Here is a 16,973-nt window from a genome sequence, read left to right as displayed (position 1 = left end):
AAATGCAAACTCACTCTTAGTGATACAGTGCTCTGCTGGGAGGAGGCGTTTCTTTAGTAGACCTTGAAGCACGGAGCGAACCGATGGCCGGTGAACCAACTGCAACACGAACAAGTGTGACTGCAAGGAAACACATTTTGTTAGGAAGAGAACCAAACACACTTGTTAAACACACTCCCAAACTGAGCTGCACTCTTCCCTTGGACACTTGGTTTCTGTGAGAGCCTGAGGCTTAAACATAAAAGCTGGTTCTGCTCTGCTGAGCACACACGGTCCCTTATGGATATTCTGCACACTGTGCAGTTGCTCCACATTTAATGCATAAAAGAGCTTTAAAAAAGCAAGGATTTTCTGCATTTTCTCCCTCCTTAATATTCAGTATATGTACAGCTGACATATTAATCCTTGACATCAGGGTTTATTTTTAAAACCCTGGACTGTCTGACACAGTCTAGCCTACCTGCCTGTCCTCAGACTATGTTGGAAGTTGCAAAAACAATTTGCAACTGATGTGCCTGGAATCAGCTGAATTTTCTTACCTAACACAGAGCTTGTTGTGGATTCACAGGATGCTGCCCCCTGCTCTTCACCACCAGATAAATGGCATTATGCAGGGAAACATCCATGTGAAGTAAAGCAAAATGGGTGGATGGCTTCTTGTCAAAGTGCCTCACACTGTGACCTTGTGAGAGCTAGCAGCTTGCTTTATTGTCAGTGACAAGAGAACAGTCAGAAGCTCAGACTGGATTTGCAGAATGATCTGCATTAAAAATACAGTACTCATCCCTGAGAGTACCTAACCCATGGAAAAGGCGAAAGGGGAAAGCTGATGGCTGAATTCACCTTTGAATATGAATTTTTCATCTGAAAAACTATTTGAAAAATCATCAGCACCAATGATTACAATGTCAATGTTTTCATGACAAACCAAAGACTGTTTAATACACTGTGTAAATGAAATTAGTACCATCAACAGTCTTCATCACAATAATCTATTTCTACCTCAACAGACTTCAGCCACCTTGTTACACAGGCACACATGAGAAGGCAAGAGATAAAACTCCTTTTCTCCCCTAGACCATGGACTTTGTCAGAGATATTGGAAGGACACCACTAATTCTGCAACAATTAAGCAGCAAAAATTTCCACATTAGCACTCTGACTGTGTCAACATCGTTAAGCAAAACCTTACCAGAAAAAGGCATGGAAAAAAATGAGAGTAAGGCACTTTCAGCTAAAGCAACATTTGCAACCCGCTCTAAATAGCAGACTCAGCATCAGCAGCTGCAGCCGTGAGCTCGCTGTACTTACACAACAACACGCTGTGACTGTAATCTGAATCGTGTTTCTCCCTGGCTGGCAGACGTGCTTTAGGTGCAGAGGTTTGTGAGATGTCTTGTTGTCACCACGTTCGATGGTAAGTGGGGTTGCATTAACGCTGACCTGGACTGAAGCTGGCCAGTTTGTGTTCATTTGTCTGTCTTCATGGTGATAGCACTTAAACTGCAATTCCAAGTCAGACCTGACAACAACAACACACAACATCCAATAAGTCTTCCTTTAACTTTGCTTTCACACTGCAGAGGCGGTTTTTATGCTAGGAACATTTTTCTTGATCAATCAGATTATTTTTCCTGAATTATTGCCATTAAGGATATAACAATACTTCCTTCATAAAAGCCCTGAACAGAAGCAAGTAAAGATGAATTAATGATGCAAGCATGCCCCAAAGTTGTTCATATTTTATGCTTATTAAGGACTTTTCAAGGAAACATCTCAAACTTCTTTGCAAACCCAGACCATGGAGTGTTCCTGCACAAAGAAGAATGTCACATCAGGTAGGTCCTTCCTGTGTTAGGAGTTAAGAATGAGAAAGCAATATGCTGCAGTGGGCTGTGCTGGAAGTCTGGATTCTTCACTACCTCAGAGCACTTAAAGCAGCATTTGAATGAATGAATGAATGCCTGTCAGACAAAATACAAGTACAGCTAATCCCACCTCAGAACAAGTAAATCAACTAAGATAAAATGACTCCTATATCTCACCTCCCATGAAAATCAGCTTCTGTGATTCTAAATTAACATGGCTGTGGACTAAATTTATCCAATTTAGACCTTTTTTCAGGGCATGAATTCCTCCCACCTCCCCTATAATAACTTCCATTCACTATTTAGCTCCTCAGAAATTAGTTCTGTAACCCCTTCAAAAAATGAAAAGGCTGAGATTAAGTTAATCAAAAATTAAGTGGGTAGAGACTATGACATTAGTTTCATAAATGTATGTTAACCTTGTGTTAGGAATGAGCAATTTCAAGACGATTTCAGAAAAGCAATTTCAGAAAACTGAAATGAAATGTCAGAATTCTGCTGTTCATGACAGCAAAAGACAGCTTGAAGTTTATTGTTCAAACTTTAAAATCTACGTTCCTGATAAATCTATGTTGTCTGAAAGAAGTTATCTCTGTAAGATCCAAGAGGAGCAGCTCATTCAGGAGATTAACTGCCATTTTCCTTACAAAGACTTCAATCTGACTCAACATCATCTTTTCTGGATTTCAAAACATCAAGCTTTAGCAGTGGACACAAACTTGGGGTTTTTTAAAAAAAGAAAGTTATAGAATACAAATCACTCGACCTTTCAACATAATCTATCTACATGAAGTCTTTTCAGGCTTTTTTTTTCAATTATTTTATTAGCTGTTTTCTGAAAGCTCACTCTGCAAGTTCTACTCAGTTTCTCACCTCAGGAGAGCACAGCACAGTGATCCAAACCTGGAGGGACACAAGGCTTGGTACCTCTGATATAAAACCCAAGCAGACGAGGTGAGCAGGCCTGCTGAGTGTCACGGTGGTGACAGACCTCAGGAGAGCCTCGTGTTCTCAGCACACAGTGTCTCCACACGGGACTTTATTAATAACACAGCAGTGTGAAGACTGAAGCAGCTTCAAGGAGACATTTTCCCTGCCTTCAACCTTTCTGTTTCTCGTAACCATGAAAAGTTCCCATGGGGAGAAAAATACTTGCATTGCTATTCATTATGTGTGTACACGTGAGAGGTTTTGCCGAATATTTTAACTGGCAGAAAAATACTGAGAATTGGCTCGGTTCCACCATTCTCTATAAAAACCAAAATCCATCCACACATGTGACTAATTCATTTTTCTGGCATCCATCCAGCCCTGAGTTAAACGTGAAATGACTTCATTACAGGACTATCCGTTCTCCCCACTATTAACAGGCTTTTCAAAACAGCAAACCTGAGCACAGTTTACCTATGAGTCTTCATTAAAATAAGTTTAAATAAAGGCTATGTGTTTGCTGAGCGAAGGAGGAAAGAAAGAACAGATATTAAGAAACAGCCTCATGCCTCAGTGCAGCACTATAAATCTACTGAATGAGCCAGCACAATCCCCAGTAGTGATTACTTATTAATAAGAACTGGCAAGTAACTGCCAAAACTCCCTCTGCTGCGAGTACTCCACGATAATGAAATGCAAGTAAGCAATAACTGACCTCAAAGTTAGGTGTTAATTATTGGATGTGGTCTGCCTGCAATCTCCCTCCCTCCCAACCCCCAGGCTCCCTCAGGGCACAGGGGCACTGTGGTAGCAAGGACTCCTGCATCAAGCTTCATCTGTAGAGCCAGAGTCCGTTCCGGGCTGGGGAAGTGAGCGCATCTCTGCCCGCCTCACACTCTCCACACCAGGAAAACACAAGATCCAGAGGATTCCAGTGAATGGGAAGAAGATCCTCACAGGAAAAGAAAACCAAAGCTACACCTGTAAACACCCTCCATGCAAGATCCCAAGCAACTAACCAGCCTCCATAGCGCACAGAGAAAGGCTCAGACAATGCAATGTTTATCTTGACTCAGCCAGGATAAACACAGAGACTTTCTGAGAAAGACCAAACAAGGAGACAAAATTATTCTGTAGTATTTGAAAATATAGAAATTTTAAAAAAAATTAAGGCTCTGATTGTCATTTGATCCAATGCCCTTCCATGAACACGGTGCAATCAAAACATACCCTGGAATGAGTTATACAGATCTACATTAAATACAGGAAAGTACCACCACAGAAAAATATTCCTCTGTGCTGGAAATATGAATTCACTGTAAGTGAAAACCAGAAGCCTTTGTATGAGGAAAGCTATGCTCTCACATTTCTGAGCTGTGCTTACTAGTGGAGTGAGAGAACAGGGGAATTAGGAAGTTAGCTCCTGAAGTTTGGAGGATTTAAGCACTTGTCTTTCCAAATGATTTCACCAAGCCTTTAAATCGGGTCCTTACTCTTAGTGGGTTATTCTTCACTATCAAGTAACTCTGCACTATTTATTTTAAACATTTACAGCCCTGCAGAGCTACTCTTGCATCTAACATTTCAGAGGTCACAAAGCACCTGGACTTCAGATTCCCAGATGGCAGTTTGCAGTGGTGTGGGTGTGGGTCAGGGAAACCCCACTCTTGTTCCACCCAGAGCAGAAAGGATGCAATGGTTGCAGTGGTATTTCAGACACTGCATGCTATGAGCTATTAGCAAGGACATGCAATACATATTGTGAAGCATTCTAGAACGTGTTGTCTCTGGAAAATGACAGGTGAAGAGTACTTGGGAGCTGACAGGACATTCTTCCTATCCAGGCTACAATTTTTGAAGTGAAATTCCTGGCAAATCTAATTGCAGTGCCTCTGGCCTGCCACTCCTCCCTCATGGGATGCAAGCCTCCCTCGCAGCAAGGCTGAGCTTACCTCCACATCAGTGTCTGGTGCACAGTTGGCCGTAGGTGAAAGACGTGGTTACTGACTGCCAGGTTGTGCTCCAGCCGGAAGGGCTCCAGGACAACCCCATCCCTCACAGGGAACGTCAGGCGCAGCTCATCGTTGTGGTTGGCTGGGATCGAAGAGGGAGAGAAAGCGTGAACTTTCCCTTTAGCATCTGCAGTGCAATAATAATGTGTATATTTATACAGAATAGTAACAAATGGCACAGTGATCTGCTACTGGCTCTAACTTAGCAGGCTCACACACACAAAAGAATACAATCAAAAGTAACTCTGGCGTCTATCTGATACAAGTGACGAGGCTCAAACTGATAGCAAGGGCACAGCAGTCTTCTATTGTCACACACTTGACATGAGGGCCATAGCATTCCAGCCACCAACAGAAACCATGCATGGCAAGAATTCCTGGTTTTTATTACAGGATAGGTTCTGTGTCCAAGCTCACTCTGTTGGCAGAATACTGAAAACAAATCTCTTAATAATGTCAAACTGTGATAATGTTTGTTTTCCCTGCTTTGAACAGGGATCAACATTACCCAATTAGTTCAAACAGTTTCATCAGCTGAAACTATGTGATGACCAAAGACACTGGTATTCAATTTCTATCTGAGCCCATAAGATGAGATTTTGAGGTAACTTACAGCTGATCTATTAAGTCCAAATGGCTTTAAATCCTGTGTTCTTGCCCAAATAATATTGCAGCCCATGTTCTTCTACTTGATTTTTCAGCTATCCTGAACTCCAAACAGAGCTGCAAAGTGCTAATGCAGCAGCAGTTATTTTGCAGAAAACATAAGGTTCTCCCAGCTCCCTAGTAAATGATAGCTCCTATTGTTCATCAGTCACTTCAAAACCTCAAACATCTCATGCTAGTATCCAGTCAGAGAGATCTTGTTATTCCTGCCCTGTTCCCAGCCAAGTGTAGCTGTGACGTTGAGTGGCTTTGAAAGGAACATATATCAATTTCTGGCACAGTACTGAATATTCCTAAGAAGCCTGTATGGATCACAATAGAGACACTGCTATAAATATTCACATTTTATCCTACTCTGCAGTGTTGTTCAATGAATGGCTTTGCCCTTGAACAAAACAGACCAAATGGAAGTTCATACGATAAACAAGCCTACAAAGCACACACAACATAACCCAAAATCAAGTGCTTTCTCCTCAGGAAGCATATCAAAGGAATAATTCTGGAGTAAAATCCTTACAAGTTTAACCTGGAAGAACTTTTCTGATATTCTATTTTAGAAGAGCATAGCAGTCTTTCTCTATTCTGTCCACTGGCTCAAGTGAGCCTACACTGTGCATGCCACCTAATACAACTTAACAACTCCAGCCTTTCCCAGAGCAGCAATCAGAGCTACTTTCCAGACTCTGAAATGTATGTGGCAGAGAACAGAGGAACAATAAATGACTGTGGGGGCATTCTGTTGGCTACTCACTTGGAGGCGGTGGTAAAGCATTGATATTTGGTTTAATGTCAGGTGGGAATGGTGGTTTGACATCCTGGTTAGGTGACAGGTATGGAGGAATATTGCTCCCTGGTGTCATGGGTGGCGTGGGGTTTCCTGGAACAGGTGAATGAGGGTAATTTGCCACAGGTACAGGCCTTGATGGCTAGAAAATAAACAACATCACATTGTTATTCCAGTCTTGAAATAAGAACAGTAAGCCTTATGAACAGCACTGTTATCAAATACCAAAGACAACAGACAAGGGAGGGAGGCCCCTTTTTTCTGGAGAAGTAACCACAGGATGTCCCATGAGGCCCTCAGGGAAGAGGCACATTAGGAGAGCAAAGCAGGAACTGAAACCCGTCAGCTTAACTCAGGCAATGACCAGATACAAGCAAGGCTGCTAAAAGGTTTACTGTGTGAAAGAGAGAATGCTCTCTTTCCAAAACCAACCAGCTATTTGCTTCAGTTTTTCCACTGCACCACAGCCCACCCAGCCCTTTGTATCTCTCTGCCTTCCTCCTAAAATAGCCCCAGTGCACAGAAGCCTCCACAGAAACCAAAATCCAAAGATACACAATTAGCCACAGTCCATGTCCTTTTTACTTCCATCTGTCCTTTCTTCCACCCTTGTTCAACTCCTCTACTCAAAATTAAAGCTCTGGGGGTCAGGGGATGTATTTTATTCTGTGCACCTACAATTTGATTCTGTTCCTGGTTTGCTGCTGGCTAAGATGAACTGATAGAAAAAAGGACAGATAAGTATGAATACTAACTATGCATTAAACCACCTTTGGTTTTGTTTCTTATAATTAAGGGGGTGGGTGCAGTCAGTGGAATAAACCAATAAACCTGATATGAAGGAAGCAGACATTAAACAAAACTGCAACTGCGTGGCTTGTGTACCATAAGCAGAATCACAGGAGAGTGTCAGAAGACAAAAAAATCTTTGCAGACAGCCCAAACGCTGTGACTTCATATCTGATTCTGTATCTAAATGCTGCTCTGCTAGCCTAAGATACTTCAGAGTACATGAGAAGAGGGGTGCCTTCTCAAATCTTAAACATTCAAGTTTCCAGCCATCTCTGATTTTTATCTTTGACACACCCAGTTACTATCTGCACAATCACTACAATTCAAAGGTTCAGGTTTTGTCTGTGGAATTTTCCACCTAACCAGGATAATCTGCCTTTTTAACAAGATCTCTTTTTTCCTAACTGTTTCCAGTGCAGTCCATATGTGAATACAATATAGGGGATCCAGTGTAAAGAAACAAATTCCCTGTCAGAAGTATCTGGTAAATAAAAAACTTTAACCCCATCTAAAATAAATGTACATAAAATGTATTTAAAAATCTGTCACTTAAAAACTTGACAGAGATCTTCTGCAGTTACTTTAGTGTAAGTGACTGAACTAGAATTATTATATAGAGGATCTGTCTGTTCCTCATGTTCTTCCTGACAGTGAACTGCAAAAGCTGCCATGATCCAACAGACATTCCTTTGGGTACCACAGTGAACAGTGTAGTTGCACACAGAACAGATGCTCTACAGAAAAGGGTTTTGCTTCCCTGTTTTTTTAATGGTGTTTTCTGTGTGAATCACACCAAACAATTCCAACTCAACAGCAATGTGCAACTTAGATTCTTTCAGCCTACATTCAAATTCAGAATGTAGTCCAGACACTTCAACAGCTAATGCTTTAAGCAGGTCAGAAGATCAATGGTCCTCCCCATTTTTGTACTCACTGGAGTACCTGTGGGCAATAGATCACTTTTGTGTGCATTTCTAAGGTGGAAAACCTCATCAGCCCCTCAGTACAACCTCAGCTTGGAGAACACAGAGTGCTCAAGATGTATCCATAAACAGGTTTTAGGCACCATTTTAACAACTCTAGTTCTTGCCCAAAACAAGCAGTACAGAGGGAAAAGACTGAGAAAAAAAGAAGAATAGGTTGGAAAAAGTCACAGAAACTTCAGTTCAAAGATGAAACCTACAGCTGGAACACCTTTTAAGTTTGGCCTGGCTTAATCCAACAGTGACCACTGTAGGTCCAAAACTGGAATGCTGCAATGTGGAACTTGTTTATTACAAATTTCCACAGTTGCATTCTTGTAGGGGACCATGAATAGGTGAAAACAGTCCACCTGAATCTCATTAGGTACTTCTTTTTACAAGCTATATTTAAAGCAAACCAAACATTTTCTTGTAAAAGCCTCTAATGAGCTGCAGCAACATTCAATTTTCTTTATGAACTGCTCTGAAGTTGCAATGCAACTTGGCTGAGTCTGTGACACCCAAAACACTAGTAAAAATTCAATGTTTTTCTCTCTGTGTCCTTTAACTACATAAAAGCAGTATCTATGAAACCATTAACGCGACTTCATTAATAAACGGCCACCAGAACGGAACAAGATAATCTCAGAATTCCTACCTTGTAATACTGCCCCATGTTGACTGTTGGAGGAGGGTACTGCCCTGTGTTTTGCTGGCTTGGCATCCTCTGTCCAGGATAGTTGGGAGATGTAAGGGGTCTTGGAGGGTTGGGAGTGGGGTACTGACCAGGCTGGTTTGGAAACTGGCTATTTGGTCCATACTGCTGGTTTCCATAATTCGGCTGTTTCAGGACAGGGACACAAGAAGACAAAGCCATGTTTTATGCAAGCAGCTTTCTTGTATGGATTATTAGCATATATTCAGTAGCACAATCAAAACCCCTTCAGGGGAGTACTTCTTAAAAGCATAAAAATCTTGCAGACCAGAGCAGGGTAAGATGCAAGCACTCAGTCTTGTAACACTGTCAAAGGGCATTGTGCTTGGAGAAACCAGAATTACAACCAGATGCAAAGTTCACAAAATTTCTGTGTTTTTGCAAGTGCTTCTACACCCAAGCCTGGGGCTCCTTTTTCAAATGTAGAGTGGAAGTGCAAAAAGAAAAAATAAATAAATAAATAAAAAATAAAACCATGAAAGGGGCAAGATCATAGAAGCTGTGTCATCTACATCTGCCTTTTTAACAAAACTGCTCTGCTGGCCTCTTGCTAGAATGTTCAGCAATACTTTAACAACTAAAGAGAAGTTCTTACTAGTCATAAGCACTTTGCTAGTGCTAGCTAAGACTGCGCTGTGGTTTTGGAACTGAAGTTGTGAAAATTTGAACTCTAAAAGAAGAAGGTCAATTTGAAAAATCAACTTATTAATGTTCCCATAAATGAACCCTTCAATAAAGAATAGACAAATATCATCTACAAAATTCCAGCCCCACAAACATGCAACATTTATGGCACTGTTCAGAACTGCCTTGGTGGAAACATGAACATATTCACTTAAAAAGAAAAACCTGATTCTGAAGCAGCAAAAAGAGATTTAAAGTTATCCTTAAAATACGAAATCTGAAAAATTATGTGAACAAGCCACATTTTGTGTTTTAACTTACTTGTAAATAAGTGGCAGTATTTACAGAGTGAAAAGCCTCCTAAGAGAAGTAACTCCTGCAAAAGCACATCCCTTTTTTATTTCTGCTTGGTTTTTTTTTAGAAAAAAAATTGTTTGCAGAGCAGGAAAGAAATGTAGCTCAGGCAGAAATGTTTTCTGTATTTTCTGCATGCCACAGTCCTCTTTGCTGTGTATTTTCTATAAACTCTTAGTACCATAATTATTGTCAGGGCAGTATCATAATATTCAGAGCTCTACACCTGTTGTTGAAATCTCAGTTGAATACAGAATTTCACCAGGAAATGATTTCTGAAGCTACTAAGGGATGGCTAGATTTGTAAAAACATTTAGGTATATTTAGGTGCTTGGAGCTGCTGGAATTCTAAAAAGCCTCTATTGCCCAATTCATACTAACTTGAAGAGTAAAACGCATTGGTGCTTTTTAATTCCAAAAGCTCATTTGTCTACATCCTCTGTCTAAATTTCTCTAAAAATTTGACCCCAAGTATTTTGCCCTGTCAAAATACGAGTCATTGGCAAAGTAATTTTGCCTAAAAAGCCATTCAGATCTCCTGTAGCAGCAGGGCACCTTATCACACTCCCAATAAGCTGGTATTGGATAAATGCTGAGAGAGAGGGATTTGAATTCAACATTATTTATACTCATCTTAGTGACTATGAAAATCAACACTCCAAAAGTTTGGAAAGGAACTATTCTCTAAAAAATTACTGCTGTTACTGGTGTTACAATACAATGTCTGTCCTGCATTTTGTTACAAAAATAAAACCGTCCAAGATGATGCAGATCAGATATCTATTGGGCTAAAATGAACTATTGCACCCTCAGTGTCCCTTCTAAGTTGCCCAATTAAAAGACTCCACTCCTGTGATGGAAGTCTGCTTAAGATCTATGAAGTCACCATGAGAATCTTAGAATGATACTCTAGTCTGGGGCCTTTCTTGGGCTTAATAACCATCATATGGACTAACTTAGCAAGGGTCAACCTGAGTACTTGAGAAGCTACAAAGGAAGAGCTGTTCCTGCTAATATTTTAAAGGCTACACTCCTACCAAGGCTGGAACAAAGACATACCTATCTTAAAGGGATGTGTACCACACATTACCCAGTATGTCACAGCTTGCAGTCAAAGGAACAGTGTACACAAAAGATCATTTATTTTATTACCTCTCCTGGGTATGGTCTCTTTATGCCCTGTATAGGCAAAGACTGGGGGCGTGGGCCTGGATAGGCCTGCTGAGGCATCCTCTGCCCATGGGTGCTGAAGGGGCTCATTCCAGGAGGCCGAGGCTGGTTCATGCCCATGGGGGGCCCGCTCATGCTGGAAGGTGTCATTCCGGCTCCCATGCTTGCTGGGTTCATGTTGCCTGGCATAGAAGCAGGACCACGAGGACCAGGCTGGTTCATAAACTGGTTGTTGTAAGCCTGAGTTGGACCCATCTGGAAAGAGGAACAAACCTTCAACGGAAGAAGAAGAAAAAAAAAAAAAGAATAAAATGCGACATGCATTTATAAAATGGGAAGAGGGAGCTGAACGTGCTTTTGGGGAAAGGAAGAAGGGAAGGATTTATGTCGCATTTTCCTCCAACGTTCTCTAACATTTGATGGGCGGTGAAGTTATTGATAATAAAAATCCAATTGGAATTGTAAAATGCATAAGAGTGGAAGACAGATGTAAGTCTAAGGTGAGAAATTAAATTGTTTCAACTGGCTGGTCTGGTACTGTAAGGTAACAGGTTAGGATGTTGCCTGTGTAAATACAGCACAACACTAAAGCCTTTCTAACACCGTGTGCTTTTCATCATCTGGCATATGGACTCTTATACTTCAGAATTCAGAGAAATAAAAAAAGTAAGGAGGAAAAACCTGACTTGACCAAGCCCTTGTTTATTTTAAGAAAAAAATTATTCCATGAATACATGGCACACTAGAAGTTATGGATCACTGGAAATGCATCTCACATAGTTGCCTCTATAGACAGCATTATTAAAACCCAAATCTCTCTTCTATTGTTGTTTCCCTGTTTGAAGGCAGCCCAAACAACCAACTGCAGTTAGCAAAATGAACAGTTGCCCAAGAGCTACAAAGCCTATTGCAAGATTCTAGGACATTTCACTAGGTACTAAATTTAGAGGGCTGGCAAAGGCAGTGGTAGTGTATCACATCAGATGCAGCTGTAACTTTGAGAATGCTTCAATTTTTTTAAGAGGCAATCCCTAAACTACAACATACAGTTAGGGAAGTTTTATTGGGAAGAATATGGGGTCTGACTCATACTTACATACATTCCAGCAGTTTCCCATAAGGATTTCTAACCATGCTCATGCACCAAAAAAAACCCCCAAAACAAAAAAAACCCAAACCAGTCGGCACCCTAGCAAACACAACAGTGAGAAGGACAGCCAATTCCCTGTAATGGTCCAGCTCAGGCAGCTATGAAGACATAAGGATTACTTCCTTACCGGTCCATACTGGTTCATGTCTTTATTCTGTGTTTCCTGAAGGGCTGCCACAGTGGCTGTAGCTGTAGCTGTTGCTGTAGCAGCTGCAGCTGCAACTGCAGCAGCGGCGGCAGCTGCAGCTGGCTGGGTGAAATCAGCTGGTGGCCTCGTGTGGGGAGGAATCCCCATTCCTGCAGGGGTATTTGGGCCTCCAGGGTAACTAACAGGGAAGAAGAGAAAGGAGGAGAGAATTAAGATGTGCCTGGTGGATTTTGTTTTGAATGTTGGTGTGATCCTCACCTGGAACTGTTCCAAAAGCCCGTCTCAATGACTAATGAAAGCCAGCAGGCCAGGTAATTAGGTGTGTACAGAAGATACAGGTTGCATCTACAGGTTACACCTGCTGCCCAGGTACAACAGTCACAGGGCTGCAACTGTGCAAATTGTACATGACTGCAAGGCATTGCCAGCAGTCATTTTGGAGGCAGTGAACTTCTTTGCAGCTCTGTAGCCTCCTGCAATGTAGAACTGAACTCCTGAAAGTAAATGCTCTGTTCCTCAGCAATGTAGGGGCAAATTCACAGGAGCAGGAGCAGTGAACTTCCTCCAAGACAGCACATTAATCTGCCTCAGTGGTGAATTATGGCAAGTGCTCAAGATATCAGAAAAGCTTTCCTCCCTGAACTGTAGCAGAAAGGCCAGGAGAGACCCAATGCAATTGACTCCACTGGATCCCACACAGTGTGTTCTGCAGTTCCTCCCATTTCTTCTATTGATCCTAAGATAAATCAACCTAAGCCAAGCCACACCTTTACCACTTCAAGTTATCAAATATCTTTATAAATATGGGCCAATATACTGTGCCCATTTTAGAGAAGTTAATACAAAGCTGAAGAAACTTTTTGGCTTGGTCAAGGTCAGTCAGTAGATCAGTGGCAGAGATGAAGGAAGAGATAAACTCTCTCTCTCTGAGTCCAAAGCTTATATTCTTCACACTAGACTGCCTAGGCTAACAGCAGCAGTCTCTTCAGCAGCCTTTGCACTGGGACCGTAAATAGTGGGTTCAGTTAAGTGTCCTCACCATCCCTGTTTACAGAGTATAGACCAGAAAATCAACATGTAACTAATGCCAGGCTATTAGTTTGGATTATATGAATAATGCAGCATTTATTTCCCCAAAATAAACACACAACGTGACCATCTATTCTTTTCAAATTCCTGCTGTGGAATATTCTATATGCTGTGCATATTCTGTTGCATTGGAAACTAGTTTGCCCAATACTCAAACTTACTCCTTCATATACATAGAAATTATACCATCAATACCTTTCACATCCTGGCCTTATTAAATGTTAATCATTCCTAAGCCTGTGGTCTGTTTAACAATCTCTCTTAATTAAAACTTTATTTTGGGGGCTTATTAGAGCTAATTGATTGACCTAAGCCATTTCCATTTACTGTGATGAATTTCTTTGCAGTTTGGGTAGCTGATTTCCAGAGCTGTAAAAGCAGTATGTGCTTCAGTTAACCAGCAAAAAACAGCTACTGAGACTTTATATAATTAAAAGAAGTCCATGACACTTCTGCTAGGTCACTAAAACAAGCTTCATCAAGTATTTACATCCATTTTCCACCTCAGAGAAATAAATCTTACCTGCCACCAAAACCTCCACTTCCAGGATAATTGGGTCGCCCATACATGCCCTGCTGTATGTATGGCTGAGTGGAGCCTGCCTTGGCTGAAAATTGTTGCTGCTGTCCAGCAAACTGAGGGGAATTGATCCCAGGGTTGCTGGTTGTCATCCCAGAAGCCATGGGATTTCCTGCTGGGTTCATAGGGTTGTTAGCATTTGCCATTGGATTTCCCAGCACCTGCAAGAAGAAACATAGGAGTAAGGGGCTGTACCTTGAAATATTTCAAGCAAATTAAGTTGATTTGCTGCAGTTGTTAAATCAAAACATAACCACCTGTACTCTGAACTCTAATGAACATAGACCTCATTGATGTCTAGGTGCACATTCCTGGTAATTTCTCCTTTTGCCATTTCCAAACAAAAAGGAGATCTTCAACTAGATGGAACCCAAGTTAAAAAAAATAAAAAAAAAAGTTTATAAAAAAATTTTATAAAAAAAGTTTATGAGAAAGACATGCTACAACCATGCCTTGATCATTCATTTGACTACAAGAAAGAGCATAGCTTTTTGGGGGGCAGGGTGTGTGAGAGGGTGAGAGCTTTTTGTTTGTTTAGTTGGTTGGTTGGTTTGATGCAGGACTTTGAAGTAACTCAGAAGTAGTCCCACTGGCACAATGCAAAGGGGACTACAGATAGAAAAACTATATAAGAACATATTTCAGTAGTTTAACCTATTCTTGACTCTCTAAATAGTGTACAAAAGTCTATTGATTGTTTTTATTGCTTCTTGTAAAAGAGTCCTCTGTTCTCTGTACAAAAGGACTTGTCTTACTTGTTTAAAGGATTTTTTTTCCCAAACTGCCATGATTTCCATGGAGATGTAAGTGTGGCTGTTCATGGATCACCTGCGTAAGAGTTCCCAGAAAGTCTCCTACTTGGGAAGAAACTCAGTGGTCATGATTTTTGCAGAAGACTAACTCAACAGCTTCAGGCATTCGAGAAAGGGAATGGGTGAGCCCAGCTCATTCCTTTTCCTCAAAGAGCACAAGGACTTACAGGAAATCCTTACATTTATATTAAATCTGCTCTGAATAGCTATAACCAAGCTCTGTGTTCCAGAGTTTCACTGCTCCCTTGCAATGACTCTGAAGAAGCATTTTCTTTCTTCATGCAAGAAATTTTTTCCTTCTATTGCACATTCCTCTGCAGTACCAAGAAGAGTTCAAGTAACATTACAGTACTCTTATGATTGAACAAAACTCAAGGTATTTTTTTTATCGTTTTTATTCTTTTTGCTTTTTTAAGTGTAAAATAAAAAACTGTATTTTCATTTTCTTGCCAATATATAGACCAGCATGTTTACTCAGGTGTTTCTCTCCCAAATGGGATACCTTTTCTTCTAAGGTGTTAAAGAAATCAACAATAATAAAACATGTTATAGATCCTGTAACTGTTTCCTCTTCTTGTTTTATTGAAGAAAGATTTTGCCATGACCAGTGCTTACTTAAGTGCCATCTGAGTATCTATATGACATGGCCTCTGAATAATTTCTTTTTCAAATGGCTCATTCCACTACAATTCCATTTCCAATTTTCTAACCAAAATTAAAATAATAACAAAAGAATCCTCAGAAAATTTTGTATGGGATTTAACACTGCTTGGTTTGAAAGAAGCAAAAAAGACAGGTTAGATTTATGTTCTATTTGCACTTGTTAAAGATGGTGATGTATTTTGAGCTCTTCATCTATGGTGTAAGCAAAGGCCAGACTGTCTGCAAGCTTAATTTGTGCCACATCCCTGGGCATGCACACTTTTTATCACAAATAATTGGTAATTTCTTCATAAAAGCTGCTTCTTTTTGTATAGTGTAATTCAATATACAACACAGAAGAAAAAGAGAGTTAAGAGTGGAAAGAACCAAATGAAAATCAAGGAAATACGGCTCTCACCTGGGAGCCAAGAGCCCATATTTCTGCTCCAATGCATATTGAAATATTCTTGCAAAGTTAGACAGCAATAACAGGAGAGACTGGAAAGAACACAGCCTAAAATTGCTAGTTAGCAACTCACTGTGGGGCTAGACTTGGTACTGAACTTCACCAGCCCACAAGTACAACACAACCCCAGGTAAAATCAACAACTATCCTTGGTGATTCTAGCTAAAATTTTTGATAGAACTCTTCACATTCAAGCTGAATTCCCAAGAGGTTTGGGATTACCCCAAACCCATGCTTTCAGCATTGAAACCACGCAGTGCAAAATATGAGGTAAATCCAAGCCTGACATTTGCATGCAGCCAAAGGACTGACTCAAGCTCTCAGACACCTCTTGTTCAATGCCACCAAAGTGGACATGACTGGGAAAATAATGCATCATATATAACAAAGAAGACAGACACTATTATTGATCCCAAGAGGATTTTCCAAAATACCTTCCATTTTACAAACATTAGGAGAAATGCATTATCTAGAGGGAAGGAAGCATAAAAATGAAGCTTACCTGGCTTTGAGAGGTGTTAGTCACACCCCATACTGTGGTGACCACTGATAAAGAGCCTGGAGGCTGGTTGGTATTTTGTTGCCAGGGAACAGAATCATAAGGGAAAGACCCATCACTGCAAAAACAAATATTCAGGAGGGTGAGATTTCGGAAGTTTCAACTGTGGCAAATTTCTGGTGGTGACAAAGGAATTAACGTCTGACATTACCTTAGCTCTCCACTCCTCCTCCACTATTAGCTTAGTATTCTCAGAGGCATGAAGTTTCTTTAATAGCAATGTGATCATATCAAACCACACAGAACAAATGAATTCCTTAACTATATTGAAGCACAGGGCTTTTACCATAAAAAGGTCTGTTAGCAGTGAAAGTCCAAGTAAACTCAGGGGCAGAGTTTCAAACAAGGACACTAAGTTACTCAGAAGCACGTTTTTTTTTTTTTGCAATTCATCTCAAACTCTTCAACAATCACTGCTTCAGCTGCCTTATATCAATTCAATTAGATTTTGAGACCAGACTGCAGCTCTGCTGTCTGCAGTGGGTCCCCAAATGGCCAGAAAAGCCTTTAAAGCAATAGCAGTTCAACATCATTTTGAAAAGTAAATTGAAATTCAGATAGTGTTCTCCCACACGATGGATAAGCTGCATGCCAAAAACAGTATTAGCTAATCAGCATTCTAGAAAATCAACTGCAGATATACAACACAT

The 16,973-nt window shown here is 40.6% G+C and overlaps 1 protein-coding gene across 36 annotated transcripts in view; it reads right to left on the bottom strand.

The window, feature by feature from the left end:
- ZMIZ1 (zinc finger MIZ-type containing 1) overlaps positions 1-16,973 on the bottom strand; it is a 341,851-nt gene that overhangs the window by 20,236 nt on the left and 304,642 nt on the right. For 10 of the 36 annotated variants that reach the window (XM_086899610.1, XM_086899609.1, XM_086899626.1 and 7 more), the window contains 9 exons: positions 16,267-16,381; positions 13,788-14,005; positions 12,155-12,353; positions 10,860-11,150; positions 8,673-8,855; positions 6,228-6,402; positions 4,751-4,937; positions 1,312-1,522; positions 15-120 (listed from right to left, as the gene is read on the bottom strand). In XM_086899610.1, the coding sequence (XP_086755736.1) occupies positions 15-120; positions 1,312-1,522; positions 4,751-4,937; positions 6,228-6,402; positions 8,673-8,855; positions 10,860-11,150; positions 12,155-12,353; positions 13,788-14,005; positions 16,267-16,381 (1,685 nt within the window). The remainder of the gene's footprint in view (positions 1-14; positions 121-1,311; positions 1,523-4,750; positions 4,938-6,227; positions 6,403-8,672; positions 8,856-10,859; positions 11,151-12,154; positions 12,354-13,787; positions 14,006-16,266; positions 16,382-16,973) is intronic. The other 26 variants (XM_086899623.1, XM_086899622.1, XM_086899633.1 and 23 more) reach the window with 5 other exon arrangements.

The sequence above is a fragment of the Cyanistes caeruleus genome, chromosome 8, assembly GCF_971803275.1.
Source record: "Cyanistes caeruleus chromosome 8, bCyaCae1.hap1.1, whole genome shotgun sequence".
NCBI lineage: Eukaryota > Metazoa > Chordata > Aves > Passeriformes > Paridae > Cyanistes > Cyanistes caeruleus.
This window is presented reverse-complemented; position numbering and strand designations above follow the sequence as displayed.